The 19,118-nt window shown below is 39.1% G+C and overlaps 1 protein-coding gene across 1 annotated transcript; it reads left to right on the plus strand.

Annotated features, from left to right (window-relative positions):
• The first annotated feature begins 2,541 nt into the window (after window positions 1-2,541).
• ALDH7A1 (aldehyde dehydrogenase 7 family member A1) lies at window positions 2,542-19,118 on the plus strand. The gene is made up of 18 exons (XM_035562592.1): window positions 2,542-2,760; window positions 2,875-2,928; window positions 3,773-3,838; window positions 5,503-5,583; window positions 7,822-7,945; window positions 8,552-8,684; window positions 9,294-9,338; window positions 10,355-10,432; window positions 11,058-11,155; window positions 12,149-12,190; window positions 13,614-13,708; window positions 14,582-14,666; window positions 14,980-15,086; window positions 15,838-15,954; window positions 16,395-16,492; window positions 16,657-16,730; window positions 17,682-17,757; window positions 18,612-19,118. Exons 1-18 carry the CDS (start codon window positions 2,590-2,592, stop codon window positions 18,664-18,666), a joined length of 1,599 nt encoding a protein of 532 aa, XP_035418485.1. The 5' UTR covers window positions 2,542-2,589; the 3' UTR covers window positions 18,667-19,118.

Genomic DNA, 19,118 nt, shown 5'->3' on the forward strand with positions numbered 1-19,118 from the left:
TAGACAGGTAATTTTGTACTGAAATTCACTTTAAAGATTTTATGTATCAAGCTTAATATGATCATGTAGAACAAGTAGAAAAATATATACTGTGATCAGAGAGAGCCTTTTTCTGTCTCATACAGCTCCCTGCTGCACAGTCTTTATATATCCTCTAAACACTCCTGCTATTATTCTTACTTTGCAGGTGTGGAACAGTAGCACATGGTGTGTCTGTGCTGTATTTCAGGTAATGGCCTGAATTCACACTTCTATTGCACTTGTAGCTTTTAGAGGCATACCTGGCTTTAGATGTGGATTTCAGCATGATTGGAAAAAAATCTTGGGACCTACATTAAACTTTCATGCAGGTCTAATCACATCTTCAGTACATCAGATAGTTCAAAAACAACATGACTCACAGAGCTAGCATTACATATCTCTTCACTGGCCAATATGATACAGACAAGTTAGCTCTGTATCCCTCCTAGAAGGACTTTGGCACCAACTGTTACACTGACAGTTTGAACTGCTTGGACACCCTTTAGCAAGAAAGATGAACAGAGCCAAGAGAGGCACAGTGCCAGGGTTTCAATTTTCTTTCTTGCTTGACCAATAGCTACTTTACCAACAGTCACAGCTTGGAAAAACCACGTACTTATGGTGACAGAGAAAGCAGAGGAGCTAGAAACTGAAACCATGTTGCTTGAAACATCAGCTACTGAGGCTAGATACTTAAGTCCCATTTTTATATTATTTTATTTTATTTTATTTTTTTCTAGAATCCAATCCATGGCCTGGAGACATCTTGCAGCTAGGTTATTTTGAAATATCCCTTTAAGCACATGGTATGCCAAAAAAAAGGTGAAAGTCTGCAAAAGATTACAAAATGCTTTGGAAATTTCCACCTCTCAGAGACCTTAGTACAAAACCAGTCCTCACTCAGCAAGGGCCCATGGCTCCCTTGATGGGCAGAGAGCCAGAGGCAACAGTGCAGCCAGCTGTACTGGGACCTACCACCCAAAGTCATGGTGAATACCATATTGCAGGGGCAATGCAGGTCTGAGGTCAAGCCAGCCTGCTGTTCAGGACCAAGCCAGCAGCTGACAGTCAGACCCACAATGATAGGCTGAGGTCAGCAGCCTCCAGGTCAGAGTCTATCTCACCAAATCCATAGTGGGACCATGACTCCAGTATAGCTCAGACAGGAAGGTACCAAAGGCTGATTTAAATAAGTGCCTGCTCCCATGGTCGGCGTGTGGTAGTGAGGGCTGGAGGCCTCAGATGACACTGGTTATCAAGGCTTATTAATGCCTTTGGGACCCTGACTGTCGTGAGGTGGTGTGTTTACAATGTTGTTATTTAATACTAAAAGAAAGTTTGTGTCCTTGTGGTAGTCTCTCTCTCCAGTCTCTTTATTGTTGTCCCATTGGGAGGCATCAAAGCCAGGCTCTGTGAGGGTCATCTCTGGGAAGTTTCAGTTTCCACAAGGCTTCTTGCCAACTTCAAACACAAAGCTGAGGGCTGCTGTTCTGTTGGTGATTTATCGTGCTGGGTGAACAATATGCAAGGACAGTTATGGCCACAAAGGCCTCTCAATTAAAGGAATCAGGTACTCTTTCAAAAGCCTGTTCTTCCCTGAGGCACATGAGGCTGCTGAAGTTCCAGCTTCACCAGGTGCTTCATGCTGTTCAGGCAGTTGGAACCCGTTTCATCCATGTATTTGATCTATACTAAATCAACCTTCTGAGAAGAAGGTTTGCTCTATGTCTAACAGCCATCAGGAGACAGAACAGCTCAAGGGATGCTTTACACCTCTGGGTCGCTAGATCAAAACAAACTCACTCCAGGTCAGGTATGAAACTGAAACTTATCTGTCAGGTTTTGGTAGGCCACGTGAAAAGAGTGGATAGTGTTGTTGCAGCTCCAGGCAGAGCCTCTCAATAGGCTCTGCAGGCAAGACAATGAACAAACAGCTCTGGGGACTGATCTACTGTACCATTCGTAGGATAGTTCCTGAAGGTCAAGTTTTTAAAAGCACGATGTCAAGGCAGCCGAAGAGAGCAGGTACTGCTGTTCTCTTGGCTGTGCTCCTTCTCTGGACAGATGTAAGATTTCATCCTCCTACTGGAGAAGAGTTTTATCTTTCAGATATGCTGATTTCCCTTTCAAGCTGCTTTGTTCAGGATTCTTTGTATATTTCCTCCAGAGGTGAATGGACTACTGACTGTTTGCTACAAGTTTTATAGTATCCAAATCCAGTTTCTGAGTGAAAATTTGATCTTTTATGCAGTGAAGACAATGACATGTACTGATTTTGAACTGTGCCAGACTACTTTATAGTAGTGTATATTTGTTTACATCATCCAAATATGTTTTTCACTTGAAAACAACTGAATCAAACAGCTCCCAGAGGAGCCCCCGGGGCCGGGCTCGGTGCTCCAGCTCCCCGGGCAGGCCGTGGCGGGACGTGGGCAGGCCGGGGGCCGGCAGAGGGCGCGGGCGGTGCCGGGGGGTGCCGGGGGGCGCCGCCTGTCCCCGCCAATAGTCGTCGGGAGCCGGGGGGGGCGGCCCGAAGGCGGGGCGGGCCTGGGCCCCATTGCGGCGGCGATGCTCGGCCTGCGCCACGCTGCCGCCTCCCTGCCGCTGCTCCCGCTGCGGGCGGCGGCCGCCATGTCTACCCTGCTGGTGAGCCAGCCGCGGTACGGCTGGCTGCGGGAGCTGGGCCTGCAGGAGGAGAACCCGGGCGTCTACAACGGGCGCTGGGGAGGCAGCGGGCAGGTGCGGCGGCTCTCGGGGCCGGGGGGAGCGGGCGTGGAGGGAGGAAAAGGGGGGAGGCGGCGGTGCCGTGCCCGCGGCCGTGCCGGTGACCGCCCGTCCTGCGCTCCGCTCTAGGTGGTGACGACCTACTGCCCCGCCAACAACGAGCCCATCGCCAGCGTCAGACAGGTAGGCCAGCCCCGCTACTGGCCGGCTGCGTGCTCGCAAACCTCCCCAGGGTCGTGGTCTGGGTGGCGTGGGCTGAGGGGTTCGCCCCCAGCCTACCTGCCCGCTCGCCATGAACCGGCCCCTTCCTCTGCCGAGCTGCTGGCTGCTGGCCTTTTTGTGCTCCGTTGTCCTGCAAGCCGTGCTGGGAGGAGAGGGGGCTCTCCCCCGCTTCCATTCGCCTTGGAGGGAGTTGCGGGATGGGGGTGGGTTGCATCCTCCCAGTGGAGTTGTATGGCCGTGAGAGGTGTAGTCTTAAGCTGGGGGGTGGAGAACAGGTGTGAAAGAGCAGTGTGGCATTTGCATGGTAAACTTGTGAAAAATTGTGGTGTGAGAGTAGTGCGGTGGTGCTAACCTACTCTTTTACATAGGAGGGTTCCTTTAGCTCTTGATATCCCGTGAGGCTGGAGGAATAGGGCAGTCCCCATGGTCTTCAATTAATATCTTTCATAGAAGTAGTATCTAAGACAAAGTATGGTACATGAATGTATCATGAATGCCTTCATTATAACTACTATTTGTGGAGCATCCTTTGCCATCTGAAAGAAAATTTCAGCTTAAGATCTTTTTGTTAGGCAGTGCGTATTTTTATCTAGGTTGCTTTTCTTTCACAGCAACTTGAAACAGCTCAGCGTGCCATTTCGGAATCAAACTGTGACAGGATATAAATTTCCTGAGAAAGTGGTATTTTTTAGTGCAGCATTATCCACTAGAAATATCCAGTGCTTGAGTTGGGTGCTCAATCTTTTCTGTGCATTTTGGGGGGGATGTATCACTAACTTTTTCCTTGACATGCTTCTTCATGTAGGCTAGCTTGGAGGACTATGAAGAAACAGTAAAGAAGGCTAAAGAGGCATGGAAAGTCTGGGCTGATGTAAGTTAACAGAATTATCTTTAATAGTGTTTATCTTCTATAGTGTATCTCTGGCATTTAAAGACCATTAAGTTGCCCTGTTGGTTGGAGGTGTAAAAACATGTTCATGTTCTATATGTTGCATTGAAGCAAAAATCTGTAATGAGGACCAAGAAACAAAGACAGACAACTTGCATTCATTATATTAAGGTACAAAGATGAGGACATTGACTTTGCAAAATGTTTGTTTTGAAAAATCTGGCACCTTTACATAGGTTTGTGCCTGTAAGCCATCGCCAGCAGATCTGCTGAAGTTCAGAAACCTTGTAAGCAAGCACATTATCACTTCGGGCATATTTAACTTCATGTTGCAGCATGCTTTCTCCTGCGAGAGTTTCGCAGAATATTTGGATATCTAACTCCTGGTGATAATCTTGCTTTCAAGGGGTAAGGAAGTCTAATAGTTTTGACTGTACTTTTTTGACCACCAGGTGAATCTTGATATTTCACAAAAGAGCTATGTTATTCCAAAGCTTTAGTGTTATGTTGCTGTATCAGACAACAGCTAAGCTCTTTCTCCTTAGGAAGCTGTAGTTCTCAATGTCCCTGTCCAAGCTATTTCCAGGCATCATCTGCTCTCTTGCTGGCCATACAAGGCTTGCTTCTACAGATACCTGGCATTTCTTTGATACAACTGAATTTTGTAAGGTATCAGGCATTCATTCTGTACTTGATCCAGCAAAGTAGGCTGCCTGACCTGAAGAGAACAAAGTTTAAGGCAAATTCAACAGCTGTCTCAGGATATGTTAAGACATGTTCTTTTGTTACAGTTTGTGAATATGTTAGTTAGTGGATGCCTGCTCATAATGTCTTTGGAGATAATCTGAAAGGTCTAACACAAAAAAGAATCAACAGGTCTAGTGCTTTAAAATCTCATCTCAAAGCTGTTTGTTTTTAGTTTGTGAATTTTGTTGGTTTTAATGAGCTCATCCAAAAGATTTTGCCTGTGAAGACGTATGCTTGCTTCATTTATGAATTCCTCTCTTCTCTTTCCAGCTACCTGCTCTTTAGCAGATTTTAATCCTGTAAATGTTGTTTTAAGAAAGTGGCTTATTATTGATCCCAGCCATTGATTATTATTTAACATACTGGTACCACATCTTAAAAATATATTAATATTTGGTATGTGGGTTTAATTTTTCTAGGATTGAAGCTTCTATCTGTCTCAGCATCTGCTAACAAAATAAGTGTCGATAGCCATTGTTATATTGAAAAGAAAGTTTGGAAATGTATTAAGTACACTGCAGAAGCTCAGAAACTTTTAAGAATGCTTTAAAAAAATACTTGTTTCTTGAGGTCCAGCTGATTCTTTTGGGGCCTTGTGAGTGGTGTAGCTGAACATAAGTATTAGAACTAAGAACTAGAAATCTGCCTGCTTCTGTCAGTATTCAATGGAATTGAAGTTTTGAACAGGCATAAATGTGTGCAGTGTTACTAGTCTCTGCAAGGTAGGAGTTTATTGTAAAGCAGATAAAAATGAATGCATAATTATGAGAAGAGGAAGAAGAATTACAGCAACCAGTGATCTCTTGCTACAGGGGTAGCAAATGAGCATAATGTATGCAGCAGAAGTCACAGATGTTCTATCTCAAATGCATTCTTATGTTTTCTTTTGTTTTGACTAGATCCCTGCACCGAAGCGTGGAGAAATAGTACGACAGATCGGTGATGCCCTGAGACAAAAAATCAAAGTTCTAGGAAGCTTGGTAAGGTGTTTTAAGAAGCAGCTTGTCTTCAGAGGGGGGGAAAAAAAGGTCAAAACTGTTTTGCTCTTGTTTTAATGTACTACTCTGCAATACTAACCTTAATAACCGTTAAAGTGCTATTGGTTCTGTTAACTTGCGTGAAGAACTTCAGATTAAAAAAAAAAAAGAAAAGTATTATAGCATTCTGACATCCTACACTGAAAATGGTATTTCTTGTGGGGGAAACAAGTGTAATTTGTTCTGATCCTGTAAGCTGGCTAGGAAGAGTTACAGCTGCTGCCATGCTGTTTTCCCACTTGGCCTGCCAGATAGAGCACCGTCATATACTCAAGATATCCTGAAAAAGATCTTTCTCTAACACAGAGCTTTTAATCTTGAGCCCTTTTCTGGTGTTCTGCAGGGTTTTGAGAATTGACATGTGGAGATATAAGGCTTCAGAAGGTGAGATGATCTTAATGAGATCTTCTTGCAGTGCTGTGTAGGATGTAAAGGTTGAAGGACCATTCCTTTAAAACACTCACTAGTTGCTAGGGAAGAAAAGGGGACAAGTGGGGAGCTGGCCAGTTTCCTTTTACAAGGCTTGCCAGTATGTGCTGCTATTCAGAAACAGCTATCCTTGAATAACTCCACATGTAGTCAAGCCCATACTGTTAACCTACAAAACTTTGCTCTGCTAGTTCCCTAGATGCTGGCTCCCTGTGATAGTTTCTGTGGTACAGACGCACATTTGTATTCAAAAACATTATAGCTCCCCAGTGTGTGGACAGACAGCAGTTTGTATGTTCCTCAGAGAAACCTTGTTGTGTGTTTGTAGTTTTCCTGAACAGATAATGAGCCCGTTCAGCTCTTCCAGGATAGGGGATGAAGCTTGGGGTGAAAGCTGTGTGGTAGGTGTTCAGGTATTCAGACTTCTCTTGGCTGTAGATTATGAAACTGGCATATGTAAAAGGGAGCAGTATGGCAACTCACCTTTACATATTCAGTTGAAACTTTCCAGCCTACCCTCAGAATGTACTTTCCAATTGTTCAGATGTATTTCTAATACTTTCACAGGCTCACCAATTTGTTTCTTAGTAAATACATCTGGTGCCTCTCAATAGCAGTCCACAGGGTTTTTTCCTTCTGTCTTGAGGTGGCCAGACATCCTGTTTGCTGAGTATGATGCTCAGATTCTAAATGATTTGTGCCCAATAAATAATGTGTTACATAAAATCTTGTGGTCTCTCCCTTCTCAAATGTCTCCCCTTTCTTTAGGATGAAGCAGAAATCAGATATGCAGTTTTCCTGTGAGCAGAGTAGCCTAGCAGGGCTTTGAAACCACAGGCATCATAGCAGTACCTAGAAATGTGCTTAGTCAGTTTTATTTTAATCTTTGCATGGAGGATAAAATCATTGAACCTGACTTCTTGCTTAACAGCTTTTTAAAAGCACAATCCTCAGCCTAAAGTGGTAGGTGATATTTGCATAAAGTTACCTGTAGATATCATAGCATCACTGCAAAATTAAGTAGTAGTAAATGGGTAACTTTCCAGTTCCTAGGTAAGTGAATTTCCTTACTTATGGAGGAAAATATCTTCAAATATCAACTTACTCTCATTGGCAAACAATATGTCTGCTGTGGATGCATACATGCTTTTAATAGAATAGAAGGCTGTAGCTTAGGACTGACTTCTGAAGAAAAGGGAAAAAAAAAACCTTGATACTAAACACCTCACCGGGGTCACTAAAAGACTAAAAATGAGCAGTTGTTTTCAGCAATGTTTGAAAATTGGATCTCTCAAACTCACTTTGAGATGTTATGAGTAGTTTTCTTAAGAAAAAATCTAAATGACTATTTTCTTCTGCTGGAGCAGAGAAGTCCCTCCTTTCCGATTTATTTCACACCTGATCCAGAGTGTATGCAAATGACCTGACAAAAATGTTCTTTGATCCAAAGCTATGATTCTCATTGCTGTTGGATACTTCTTTAAATATATTAATTTCTTCTGCTGATTAATCTCCTCTATTAATTTCCTCCTATTGTATGGGAATGTGACTCTTAATCTGGTCGTCTGTTGTGTTTTTTCTTTAAGCTGTGAATATCTTAGGAATAGGTGAATCTCTTCTAGTGAAAAAACCTGCATTGAATCTTACCTGGTGTACAGATAAACCTGATAACAGTAGGAGACAAAACGTATTGGAAATGAATATGAATAAAAAAAAAAAAAAAAAATTGTGTCTTGTACTTAATGTTTTCAGGTCTCATTGGAAATGGGAAAGATTTATGTCGAGGGTGTTGGGGAAGTACAGGAGTATGTTGATGTCTGTGATTATGCTGTTGGTTTGTCCCGAATGATTGGTGGACCTATTTTGCCTTCAGAAAGTAAGTATGTGTGCAATTTTCTTTTTTTTTTTTTTAATTTTTTTGTATTAATGAAGGGATGGGGTTGTAATATCCTAAATATATAGTGACATACCTCAACAAAATCTCTGTGCTGTGAGTTATTTATGGAGCATGTTGTCTAGGAACAAATGTGCTGTTAGGCAGTAACACCACTGCCAGAAGTATCTGTCCTATGGCTTGTATCAAGTGAGGCAAGAGATTTTTCCTCTGCTCTGTGAAGCATTAGATTCTCTTTGCCATCTCTGTAGTGAAGGTGCTAGAGGAAGGTATGTAAAAAGTTTGTCGGTGTACTTAGATCTAAGAGGCCTTTTGTCAGTTACTAATTAATAAGCAACCAGCATTCTGTTATACTGAAGAGTTAAAATAGCAAAAGTTCATGCTGCCACATTACTAGTTTTTTTCACAGTCTAGTTAATCTTGTTCCAGTAAGCTGAACAATACAGCTTGTAATACAGCTATCCACAAGTTAACGCTCCGATGAACAGAGGAGTGCTGCAAAGTCCCTTGTTCACAGGGCTTTGTGATTTCCTTTCTGAAAAACATTCAGTGGTTGCAAATTGCGGTATGTTACGTCTTTGCCTTCAGGACCTGGCCATGCTCTTATAGAGCAGTGGAATCCTGTTGGCTTAGTGGGAATCATCACGGCCTTCAACTTCCCCGTTGCAGTTTATGGGTGGAACAGTGCAATAGCAATGATCTGTGGAAACGCTTGCCTCTGGTAAGATACAGCTCTCCAATGTACTAACAGTATTTTAAAACTGCAGAGCTATTATCTCAGGCATGTGCTTGTTATCGAATGTCACTTGTATCTGTGTATTTGATTCCATTTTATGTAGGCTTAATTTATTTTTATTTTTAAGGTTCACTTGTAGTCAAAAAAAAATTCTTTGCTGATAACCTTGGTAACTTCTTTATGAAGTGTTGAGATCCAGACCTGCACAGGGCTCAGCCAGATGGCAAGTTAGTGAAGAAACAAGGTTTAGGTCTTGCAACACTGATACTGACAAAAATAAAATAATATATATATTATATATATATATATTATATTATATATATATATTCAGAATTGATACAGCTCAAATTAAGAATTTAGATAAGTGACTTTACTTTCTTTCTCCGCTCCAGCTTCGCTTCCATTTAACTGCTTCACTCTAATATCTGACCTAGCTCTTGTTCACGCTGGGCTTAGCAGAAGGTCTGAATGCTCAGCTGTGGACAGAAACACATTAATTGTCTTAACATATATCTGATAACCAGTCTAAGTTTGCTGTATTTGACATACCATGAAACTGCATATTTAAATAATTATTTTTTTTTCCCCTTTCAGGAAAGGTGCTCCTACAACATCCCTCGTTAGTGTTGCTGTTACGAAGTGAGTTCTGGTTTCTTTGCTTTCTGTCTAACTTTCTAAATAACACTTTTTTTTTTTTTTGTCTGAGACAGTGCTCAGTGGTAAGAAGCACTTTCCCCTTGTTACATAAAATGTAACAGTATACAGTATATATAGCATGTTACCTGTACCATTGCCAGTTTTTTCCTGGGACCAGTTCTGTGCTTCAGCTGAAAAAGGAAGCTCTGTGGCTTGCTTCTCTGTAAAAGATTAATTGCTCATGAAATTCACCTACCCATAATCACACACTCATGTTTCAGAATAGTCTATTTGGGAGTCTCAGCCCCACATCAGCACTATTTTTGTTTTTTGTTTGTTTTTTGGCAAATTCTGTCTCGCTGAGAAGACGTATCTCTGGATGTGTTCACACAGTCCTTATTATCCAAAACTACTAACATCACAACATACCTTTCCAGGGTTCAAAACCCATTTCTGATGAGAACTCTGAAATGTAATGTCATAGTGGTACTTACTCTAGGTTTATTGCTACGTTGTTTTACTGTATTAGCATTTTCAATACTTATCTATCGCAAGCTACAAATAAGATTTATTTTTATATGCTAAATATCAAAGGTTCCCTTTAAAATAACTAACTAGGATGTTTTGTAACTTTAAAATGGGCCTCAGAACATGGCCGCAAGCTACCTGTAAGTATTTTAAGTAACTTCATTAAGTTATATAAATGTCTCTTTCTAATAGTGAAAGACTATATGGCCAAAGTTTTTACACACTGATCTAATGTTTCTCTGTGCCAGTTGTGTGGATACATATGGAATATAATTTTGAGTCTTACTTCTGCCTGAGCAGTGACTGTAACACCAAGGTCCTTGAATGGAGAAGTGTGTGTGTCTTTTAAAAACTTATTAACTGCAAGACTTTTTTTTTTTTTTTTTTAATCTGATTCTTCTTCATGTGCATGGTCAGATAGTTTTAATGGCTCATTGCCTTTTATATGCACCTGTCAGAAATCTCTGAAATTTTTGCATCTTTGGTTCTAGGATAATTGCCAAAGTCTTAGAGGATAACAAAATACCTGGAGCAATTTGTTCTCTGGTCTGTGGTGGAGCAGACATTGGGTAGGTAACATTTCTTGTGTTTTGCGAATATGGATAGAGGCCAAAGAATATTATTTGGAGGGATTCCTGGTTTTAAAATTAATCCGATCTCCAGGAGTTGCCTGTACAGGCAAGTACAACGTAAAATTCCACTAATCATACACTTTTTTCACTTTCTAGCCCATTAGTCTTTCAGATCACTTGTAGAGGAGAATACTTCCCCATTTGCCATGCTCACGTAGGGACTGTGCACTTGCATATAAATGCAAAATGACTAAAAGTGTTCCATGTGATTATTACAATGTGGAAATTCCTAATACAAATACATACTTGAGAGTTTCAGGAGGATAGGTGAAAACAAAATATATGGTAACCATTAAAAATCATAGGTGTGCTTATCTTCTTAGGTAACACAGCAATGGGAACTGGTCTCACTGTGTAGCTTGGACTAAATTGCAAAGTTAATACAGGCAATAAACGTATGGTTTGGCGTGAAACGGAGGAGGGAAGCAGTTGTTCCTCTTTCCTGAATGAGCAGCTTGCCTGATGTCTGCTCAGTCACTTAATTATGTTTGGTGTACATGAAAGGTGTGAGCGTCTTTTCTAGCTGTTTGCTCTTCGAATAAATGTATATCTTGTTGTGCAGGACAGCAATGGCAAGAGACGAGAGAATGGACCTGTTGTCCTTCACTGGCAGCACAAAAGTGGGCAAACAAGTAGCGCTTATGGTTCAGGAGAGATTTGGTGAGTGTCAGGGGTCTTTTCTTCTTTTGTTTCCATGGTTGCAAAAGATAGGGCAGCCCCACAGTACTTTAAAATTACAACTTACTTCACTTACCTCCTTTGTTACCTTTTTTCAGCTTGATGAAAGTAGGATGAGGAAACGGCTCAGAACTAGCTACTACATCTTTCATTTAGTTCAGTCACAGTTCAGGATTTTTTTCCCAAGATGTTCACAAATCTATGGTCCTGCAGTTAATTTGGAGGTTTCTATAGCTGTATTGTATGGAGATTTATAAATGGACAGATGAGGCCTATGGTCTTTTGGCAACTCCATTCATGGAAAAATACCCCTTTGCCTTCTACTCCTTATAAATATGGAAGAAAAATTAGGACCTTTGAGGTACCAGATTTGTTTTAGATATTCGGAGATGCATAACTGTGAGTCCATGCACAGCTGCTGGATTCTAACTTTTTAGTTATAAACAGAAAGCATTGTGAACAGGACTTTCTTATTTGCATATTTGAAGTTTGTTAGTGTCAAAAAAATTCAGAACATGTTGCAAAGGTTTACCCAGAAGTAGATTGTGATCCTTTCTCTCAGGTTCGAGATAAAACAGTTGCCAGAGAAATAAACAAGTCTGCTTAAGTGTTATTTTCTTCATTTATACATTTTGGTCTGAATAGTAACTATTCCTCTTCTTCATCTGCCTCCTACTATTTATCCTGCAGTTTGTTTTGCTTTCTTCTTTTCCTTTCCAGTGCTATTTTTACCTATTTTTTTAAAAACTTTTTTTTTCTGCTCTAGCTGTTCTCCAGGTATCTTTCTTCACATTATGTGATAGATGTATATTTTTCTACAGTATATTTTTCTACTTTAACTAATGCAATTAGTTGACTACACTGTCTATCCAGAAAAATACATGTAATGAAACGTAGCTTTAATTAGAGATGATTTTGCTGAAATGCGCAATAAACACATGTGCAATTGATGTAATTTTTGTGTGTTTTTATTAGGCCGAAGTCTGCTGGAACTGGGAGGAAACAATGCCATTATTGGTAATATGCAATGTAGAAATTTAGTCCCATAGATGTTATTTGAAAGTTAGTATATAAATGTTCATAATAAATTGTTCTTTTTATTTTTTTTTTAAACACTGGGGGTTTAAAAAGTCCTTAGTGGAATGTGTTTGTATTGTTTCTTTTTCTCTTTCTGTCTTCTGTGTTGTTGAGGGGTAGTGCTTTAGGATAAAAATGAGAATTCAAATTAATGTTATTACTTTTGAATTGAAGAATGGAATAGGTGAAGCAGTAGGGGATGTAATGGGATGTGGACAATGCTGCTAATGAAATTTAGATCTACTCTGAACGTGACATTTTTAGCATTTTAGAATAGGTACCTCTACGTATATATGTAGACATATATATGACACCTAAGATAGTATTTTACTTGAATGTAAAGCATGTAGGTATTCATTTCAATAGCCTGTTTTACAGGGTTATGTAGTTAAGGGCATGTTCTGATTCCCAGATAAATATGACATAAGTTCTGTAAAACTGAGCGATATGACAGAAAGAAAATATAAACAAACTAAATACCTAAGCTGCTATTCTAAGAAGGCTGTGTTACAGCCTTCTTTTTCACCTTTGCTGTGAATTGAACAAATGTTGTTGCCTATCTAGAATATTAAGCGCTTTTGAAAATCTGGTATAATCAGTGTCTTTTTTTTCTTGCCTGTGCTGTTTGGCACAGAGTAGCATAAACTTGCTTTGTAGTTAGAGAAATGTTTCCTTTTTCATATAAAAGTCCTCCTTTTTCTGAAGTTGACTTTGAATGATTACATGAAAATTGCTTGCTTGGACTTTGTTCCAGATTTAATAATAGTTTTGGACACTTAGAGAATTCTGTGGGACTGGTTAAGCTGAATGATATTTTGGGGGTCTTCTGAGGCTTATACATACAGGCTTTGATATAACATTCTCATGTCTTCTAGCCACATAAATTTGTTCAGCTAATTTGTATTTTACACTATTGTGTACCTGTGCCTTTCAGCTACTTTTTTTTTTTTTCATGCTATCAAGATATCCTTTACCATTGTTTTTTTTATGCAACTAGACTTCTTCTCATGAAGAAGTGGCAAGAAATTGCTTGTAATTTTTTGGATTAAAATGAAGCTGAGCTTCTTTGCAAACTTTATCGTGATAGGCTCTTTAGTTCAAACTCTGAGGTTCGAAGCTGTGTTTATGTCCAATTGCATGTGTCTAATTCCAGGTGCAATGGGCGTTTTGAGGTGTTTTTGCCTATCTTAGTGTACTATGCTAGTGCTGCTATTCCTAATGCTTCTTAAGCAGCCTATCAGAGTTCATTATATTCTGTTTACTGTTTTTGATTTTGTAAGTTTAGAGAACCTTCAGCACATAAACACCAGTTTGCAACTTGTCTGTTTATTTAAGTAACATAGTGATGTTTTTAACTTTTAAGTGTTTGAAGATGCAGATCTGAACCTTGTCATCCCGTCTGCTCTGTTTGCTGCTGTGGGAACAGCGGGTCAGAGGTGCACAACTGCCAGAAGACTGGTAAGTAACAGTGTATGAACTTGTTTGGGTAGCTCTGACTTTAAAATTAATTCCAAATTAGTTCAGAAAATGCCTATCAATTACTAATATTGTGGAAAACAACAAACAGTATTTGTTAGACATTTTTATTCTGACTAAAATCAATATGATAGGAAAATACGATGGCAGTTTGTCTGGCAGATGAATTATGGTTTGTCACTATAATTCTAGTTCCAGAGAGTTTTTTGCATTTATTTCTCACATGGTCCTAAAACTTTCAAAAATAAAACTCATCATAATTCCTGTATTTCTCTTCTGTTGCATTGCAAGAACTCATTTGTGTGTGCCTGCTTCAAATTATGGTTTGTGGAGTTTAAATTTCAGCAGTGCAAGGGTGCATGTGTTGCTTGCATGTTTTTTCCTTCTTTGATTTTTTTTTTTTTTACCAATCACTTTGAGAAAATTTAAATGTATCACATGTGTTTGTGTAATTTTTTTCCAGAATTGGGTTGATTCGGTAAATTTTTGTAAAGAAAGATGTGGTTTAACCTTCGGCAGATAGGAGGGGTGGTGATTCCTCAAATTACAACAATAAAAATCACTTGAGTATTTGTACTAAAATGCTTAGCTGAAGAGTTTACAAAATATGTGGTTATTATTGATCTGTAATGGCGTTAAATTAAAATGTATTTTTTTTCTTTGATTCTTTTAAATCTTCATGATTTGCTTTCATGGTGATGCTGCTGCTCTCAGGCTTTGCTCTTGTGTTTAGTTTTAAATACGGTATTTGCTGAATATGAGCAATAATACTTTTGCACTTCCTTCATCATTACATCAGGCTTAGTGGCATAGCCTTCATTGTCTTTCAGCCTTCTTACCATGTTTTGTTTTTAGTTCCTCCATGAGAGCATCCATGATGTGGTCGTGGAAAAGCTTGCGAAGGCCTATGCCCAGGTCCGCATTGGTGATCCATGGGATTGTAAGTAGCTGTTCCCAACTCATGGCTTTAGGAGACACATTTCTGATGCATTTTTTCATTTAAATTCCAAGGTGATTATAGGTCAAAGATACCTAATTTTAGCAGTTTACCAGGGAATGGATATACCTAGTTTTATTTGGAATACGAACCCTGAAAGGAAGATGGAGAATCTAGCTACTACTGTTACTGTTCATCTTGGACAGGTTAAATAGTTACTCTCAAAATGTTGTGATAAAAGATGTTATAAAAAGTTGTCCTGAAAGAATTTTGTGTGTCTGTGGTGTTTTTTTTTTTTTTTTTTTTTTTTTTTTAGCTGACACTCTGTATGGGCCTCTTCATACCAAAGAAGCAGTGAAAATGTTTCTTGATGCAGTAGAACAAGCAAAACAACAAGGTGGCTCTGTGGTCTGTGGTGGAAAGGTGACTTACTTTTATTTTCCCTGTTACAGTTAGTTTTCTAGGAAAAAAATACAGAAACATGGTAGCTTAGGCCAAGATTGCATTTCGGTTTGTCATGTCATCCATTACAGAATGTTATGTTAATCAGTCAAAGAATGTCCGAATTGCAATCCTGTGCTTAGGGTAAAGATAGCTCTACTTAGAACTTCTCCAAGAAATGGCAATGAGCCTTTGTCCATTCCTTGCTTTACTCTGCAGTCACGTAATGAAAATACAAACAGCAATGTAAATAGTGCCTAACAAACACATGACAAAGAAAAACTACTGTTCTGTGCCTGGGTTCACAATATCAAACTTCAAGAAATGTTAGAGATTCAAAAAGTCACTTCCTCATCTTCATCATATGTGATGTTTAATTCTCCTGGATGTAATGATCTGAGAAATCTTGTTTTTACAGGCATCTTTATTCCCAGTGCCTTAAATTCTCATCAGCTTACAAGTAGGAGAAAGGAACTTTTTTTTTTTTTGTCAGCTGGTAGACTTTGAGACTTGGTTACCTGTTTAGTAGACTAAATAATGCCTCTATATATTAAACATGTAAACAAGAGTAAAATTCAAGTTATCTGCTCAGATGATCTGACCTTCGATTTCTGATTGATAGGTACAGCTGTAGTAACCAAACTATGAATGATTCCCTTCCTGCAATGGTACTAAGCAGGATACTGGTTTGGCTGAAGTTAGTCAGTTTTTTCTTCTTTTATATATTTTAAAGGTTATAAATCGTCCTGGAAACTACGTTGAACCAACCATTGTGACTGGCCTTCCACATAATGCACCCATTGTGCACACTGAGACATTTGCTCCCATACTGTATATGCTGAAATTTAAGGTAAAATAGCAATGTGAAAATAGTCTGGTGTCAGGGATTTCAGCAGAGCAATTTCTGATATGTGTCATGTTCATGCAACTGTGCTGACAGTTCAAGAAGCACTAACCATAGTTCTGTACTGTGGGACATGGACTGTAATAGCTTACCTCACTGTGTAGCTACATTTATATGTTTTCTGTGAAGAACGCTGCTGTTAAGATGAGAGTCTGTACAGGAGTAGATCTTTGTTGCTCATGTCTGCCTGCTCTAGAGTAGGTTATGTTTTTCTGTGCAGTCAGGGGGAATATTCTCTCTCTGACTTGCTGCATGTGTATTTGCCAAGTGGTACTCAGTGTATGTGCATTCTGGTTGTAGCATATTGGAGTTTTCCTGACAGAACTTCTTTTTAACTGCTTTGCTTTTAAAAGGTGTGGTTTAACTACTGACATGCTTCTTTCTAGGAGGAAGAGGAGGTTTTTGCCTGGAATAATGAAGTAAAACAAGGTCTCTCCAGCAGCATCTTTACCAAGGATTTGGGAAGGATTTTCCGATGGCTTGGGTATAATTAAAATTATTTTTCTACATTCTTAAGATATAAGATTGCTGTATTTTGTGTCTTTTCATATCTATACATACTGCTAGTTGAACATTTTACAGCCCTCATTTTAGGGAAGGAGCCTTTCCTGATCCTGAGCAGTAATTGTGTCCTATCTCTTTTCGTAGGCCAAAGGGATCTGACTGTGGCATTGTGAATGTCAATATCCCAACCAGTGGGGCAGAGATTGGTGGTGCTTTTGGTATGTTACTTGCACTGTATATTTTTTTTTTTCCTTTAAACAATGAAATTCTCTGCTACCATTTCTGCAGAGTTGGTATTATTCTTAAGGCTTCTTTTTTTTAATGCTGAGTGGATTTTTTAACTAATGGCTGCATTAGCTTTTCATGCAAAGAAGAGCTTCAAGTGGAAATAAAAATAAAGCATCATTACTGTGAAGTTAGTGTATCTTAGATCTCATCTTATTTTTCGAGACTTTAATCAGTCCATTTAAGTGACTAAATCTGAAGAAATGAACGAAGTTAATTTTGAATTACACTGCTGTAGCAGAAAACAGAAAAATGACTAGAGGTAGTTGGGTTTCATCTTTTAAAAATATATGGAATACTTAAAAATCAAAGACTGGTATCACTTTGGTTCCTCCATCAAGGTAATGTAACTCAGAATTATGTTCTGAACTTGTTTAGAAATATGTCTGAGTGGAAAGCTGTTTAAAATGAAATTTTAGTTAAAGCAGTCTTCAACATGTTTGTTGTATATGTTTGCATGTGTTTACAAAAACTACAGCATAAAGTACTTTTGTGAGAGTCTCACAAGATTTTTGCCTTTTTTATATGCAAAAGAAAATGGGATAGGAAAGAAGAAATATTTATCTGATCATTTAAACAGTATAAGAACTAGCACATTCTTGTACAGTTGTCTTATGTTAAAATATGTTTAAAACAGCATTCTCTGGTGCCAGCATGGTGAGGCTTTCAACTTTGGACAGATGGTTTTTGGACTGAGAACAGGGAGAGAGCTAGCTGTGGGAGCTGTACGTAGTGGTGTTCTGGTAATTATTTCAGGTTTAGAACAAGGGAGAGGGAATAGTTTACCCCAAGAGTTTTTACAAATGTCTCACCTCCTGGAGTCAGTCCAGATTTCCATGCTCTAGAAAATTTTCCCATTTTCATTTATAACCTTTCTCCTACAGGTGGTGAAAAGCACACTGGTGGGGGAAGAGAATCTGGAAGTGATTCATGGAAACTTTATATGAGACGATCAACATGGTAAGACAGATATTTTTAATTCCATATAAATGTAAATTACAGATAGAATTGCTAAAGTCCAAAACATGTAAATCTGTGACTACAGGAGGTTATTACACTCAATGTGAGATAAACATGTAAAAGTGTAGTTTTGCTTTTTCATCAGGTAAGAATTTACATCTGTGTTCTTAATAGAAGATGATTTCTTTAAAGACCTACCTTTACTCACTGTTCCTCAAAAGGAAAACCTCTTTTTACAGAACAGGGCAGTTTGTAAGAGCTGGAAAAAGAGTTCATTCTTTAAGCATGGTTTATTTGTTTCATAATTTATTTATTTTTTGTTTCCCCTCTTGCCTGATCTTAAACCAAGCTAAAAATTAGATCACTGAAAATTTTCGGGAAATATTTGAAATGGCACCCACAGAGAGGGGGCTGTTATTGCCAATGAGTGCGTAATTTATTTAAGTGTTGGGTATCTTTCAATGAGTCTGATGATGGTTAGCCTCTAGCAGTTATCTTTCCCATTCCCTCCCCGGCATTTTCCTTTGCTAACTTGGTTACCATGTGAAGACACATGAATGTGAGAAGTCACACCTTGATTTTCCTATATGGACATTTTGTTCTTAAGAGATGAAATAAGGGATTATACTTTGATCTACCAAGGAAGAGAGCACAGGGAATGTGGTCTTTCCCTGTACATGGTTACTATTCTGAAAACTGAACTAAAGACAGCTCATGTCTTTGAACAGACAAACCACTCCCAGAAGTCTTTTGTATCCATGTAACAGTGGTCAGAAGCAATGTACTTGGGAAGTGGGCTGCATAATCTGTCTCAGTGATCAAGCCTGGTCTCTAAATACTTGTTTCTCTTCCAGTACAATCAACTACAGCAAGGATTTACCTTTGGCTCAAGGAATCAAGTTTCAGTAACGACGTTATGAATGGTCATGCCATGAACTAACATTTCAGAACCATGCACCTTCTAAGCCCCATGGTGAAGAAAATTAATTACCTAAAACTTGGCTGCATCAATGGTAATTCTGTCAGAAATCAGATACTTTAAAATTGCTTAACTTTTAATGTATGAAATTACTACTTCTATCTTCAACTGAGAAATCCATGGTCTTTGGGAAGAAGGGAAGGTGACTGAAATTAACAAACTTGGACTGAGGTGGCCTGGATAGTCCTCTGTTGCTTTATCACTGTACTTCAATACCATCACTGTCTGTATCTCTTGCCTCCTTACAATTTGCTAGTTATTTCCATCTAGTGGGTCTATGCTTCAAACTACATGTTGAGTTTCCTACGGTTACCTGGTGCTATGGGGGGTGAGCAGTGCAGGGCTATTTTTCAATGCATAAATAAACGTACATTTTATGAAA

This window comes from Cygnus atratus, chromosome Z (assembly GCF_013377495.2).
Source record: "Cygnus atratus isolate AKBS03 ecotype Queensland, Australia chromosome Z, CAtr_DNAZoo_HiC_assembly, whole genome shotgun sequence".
NCBI lineage: Eukaryota > Metazoa > Chordata > Aves > Anseriformes > Anatidae > Cygnus > Cygnus atratus.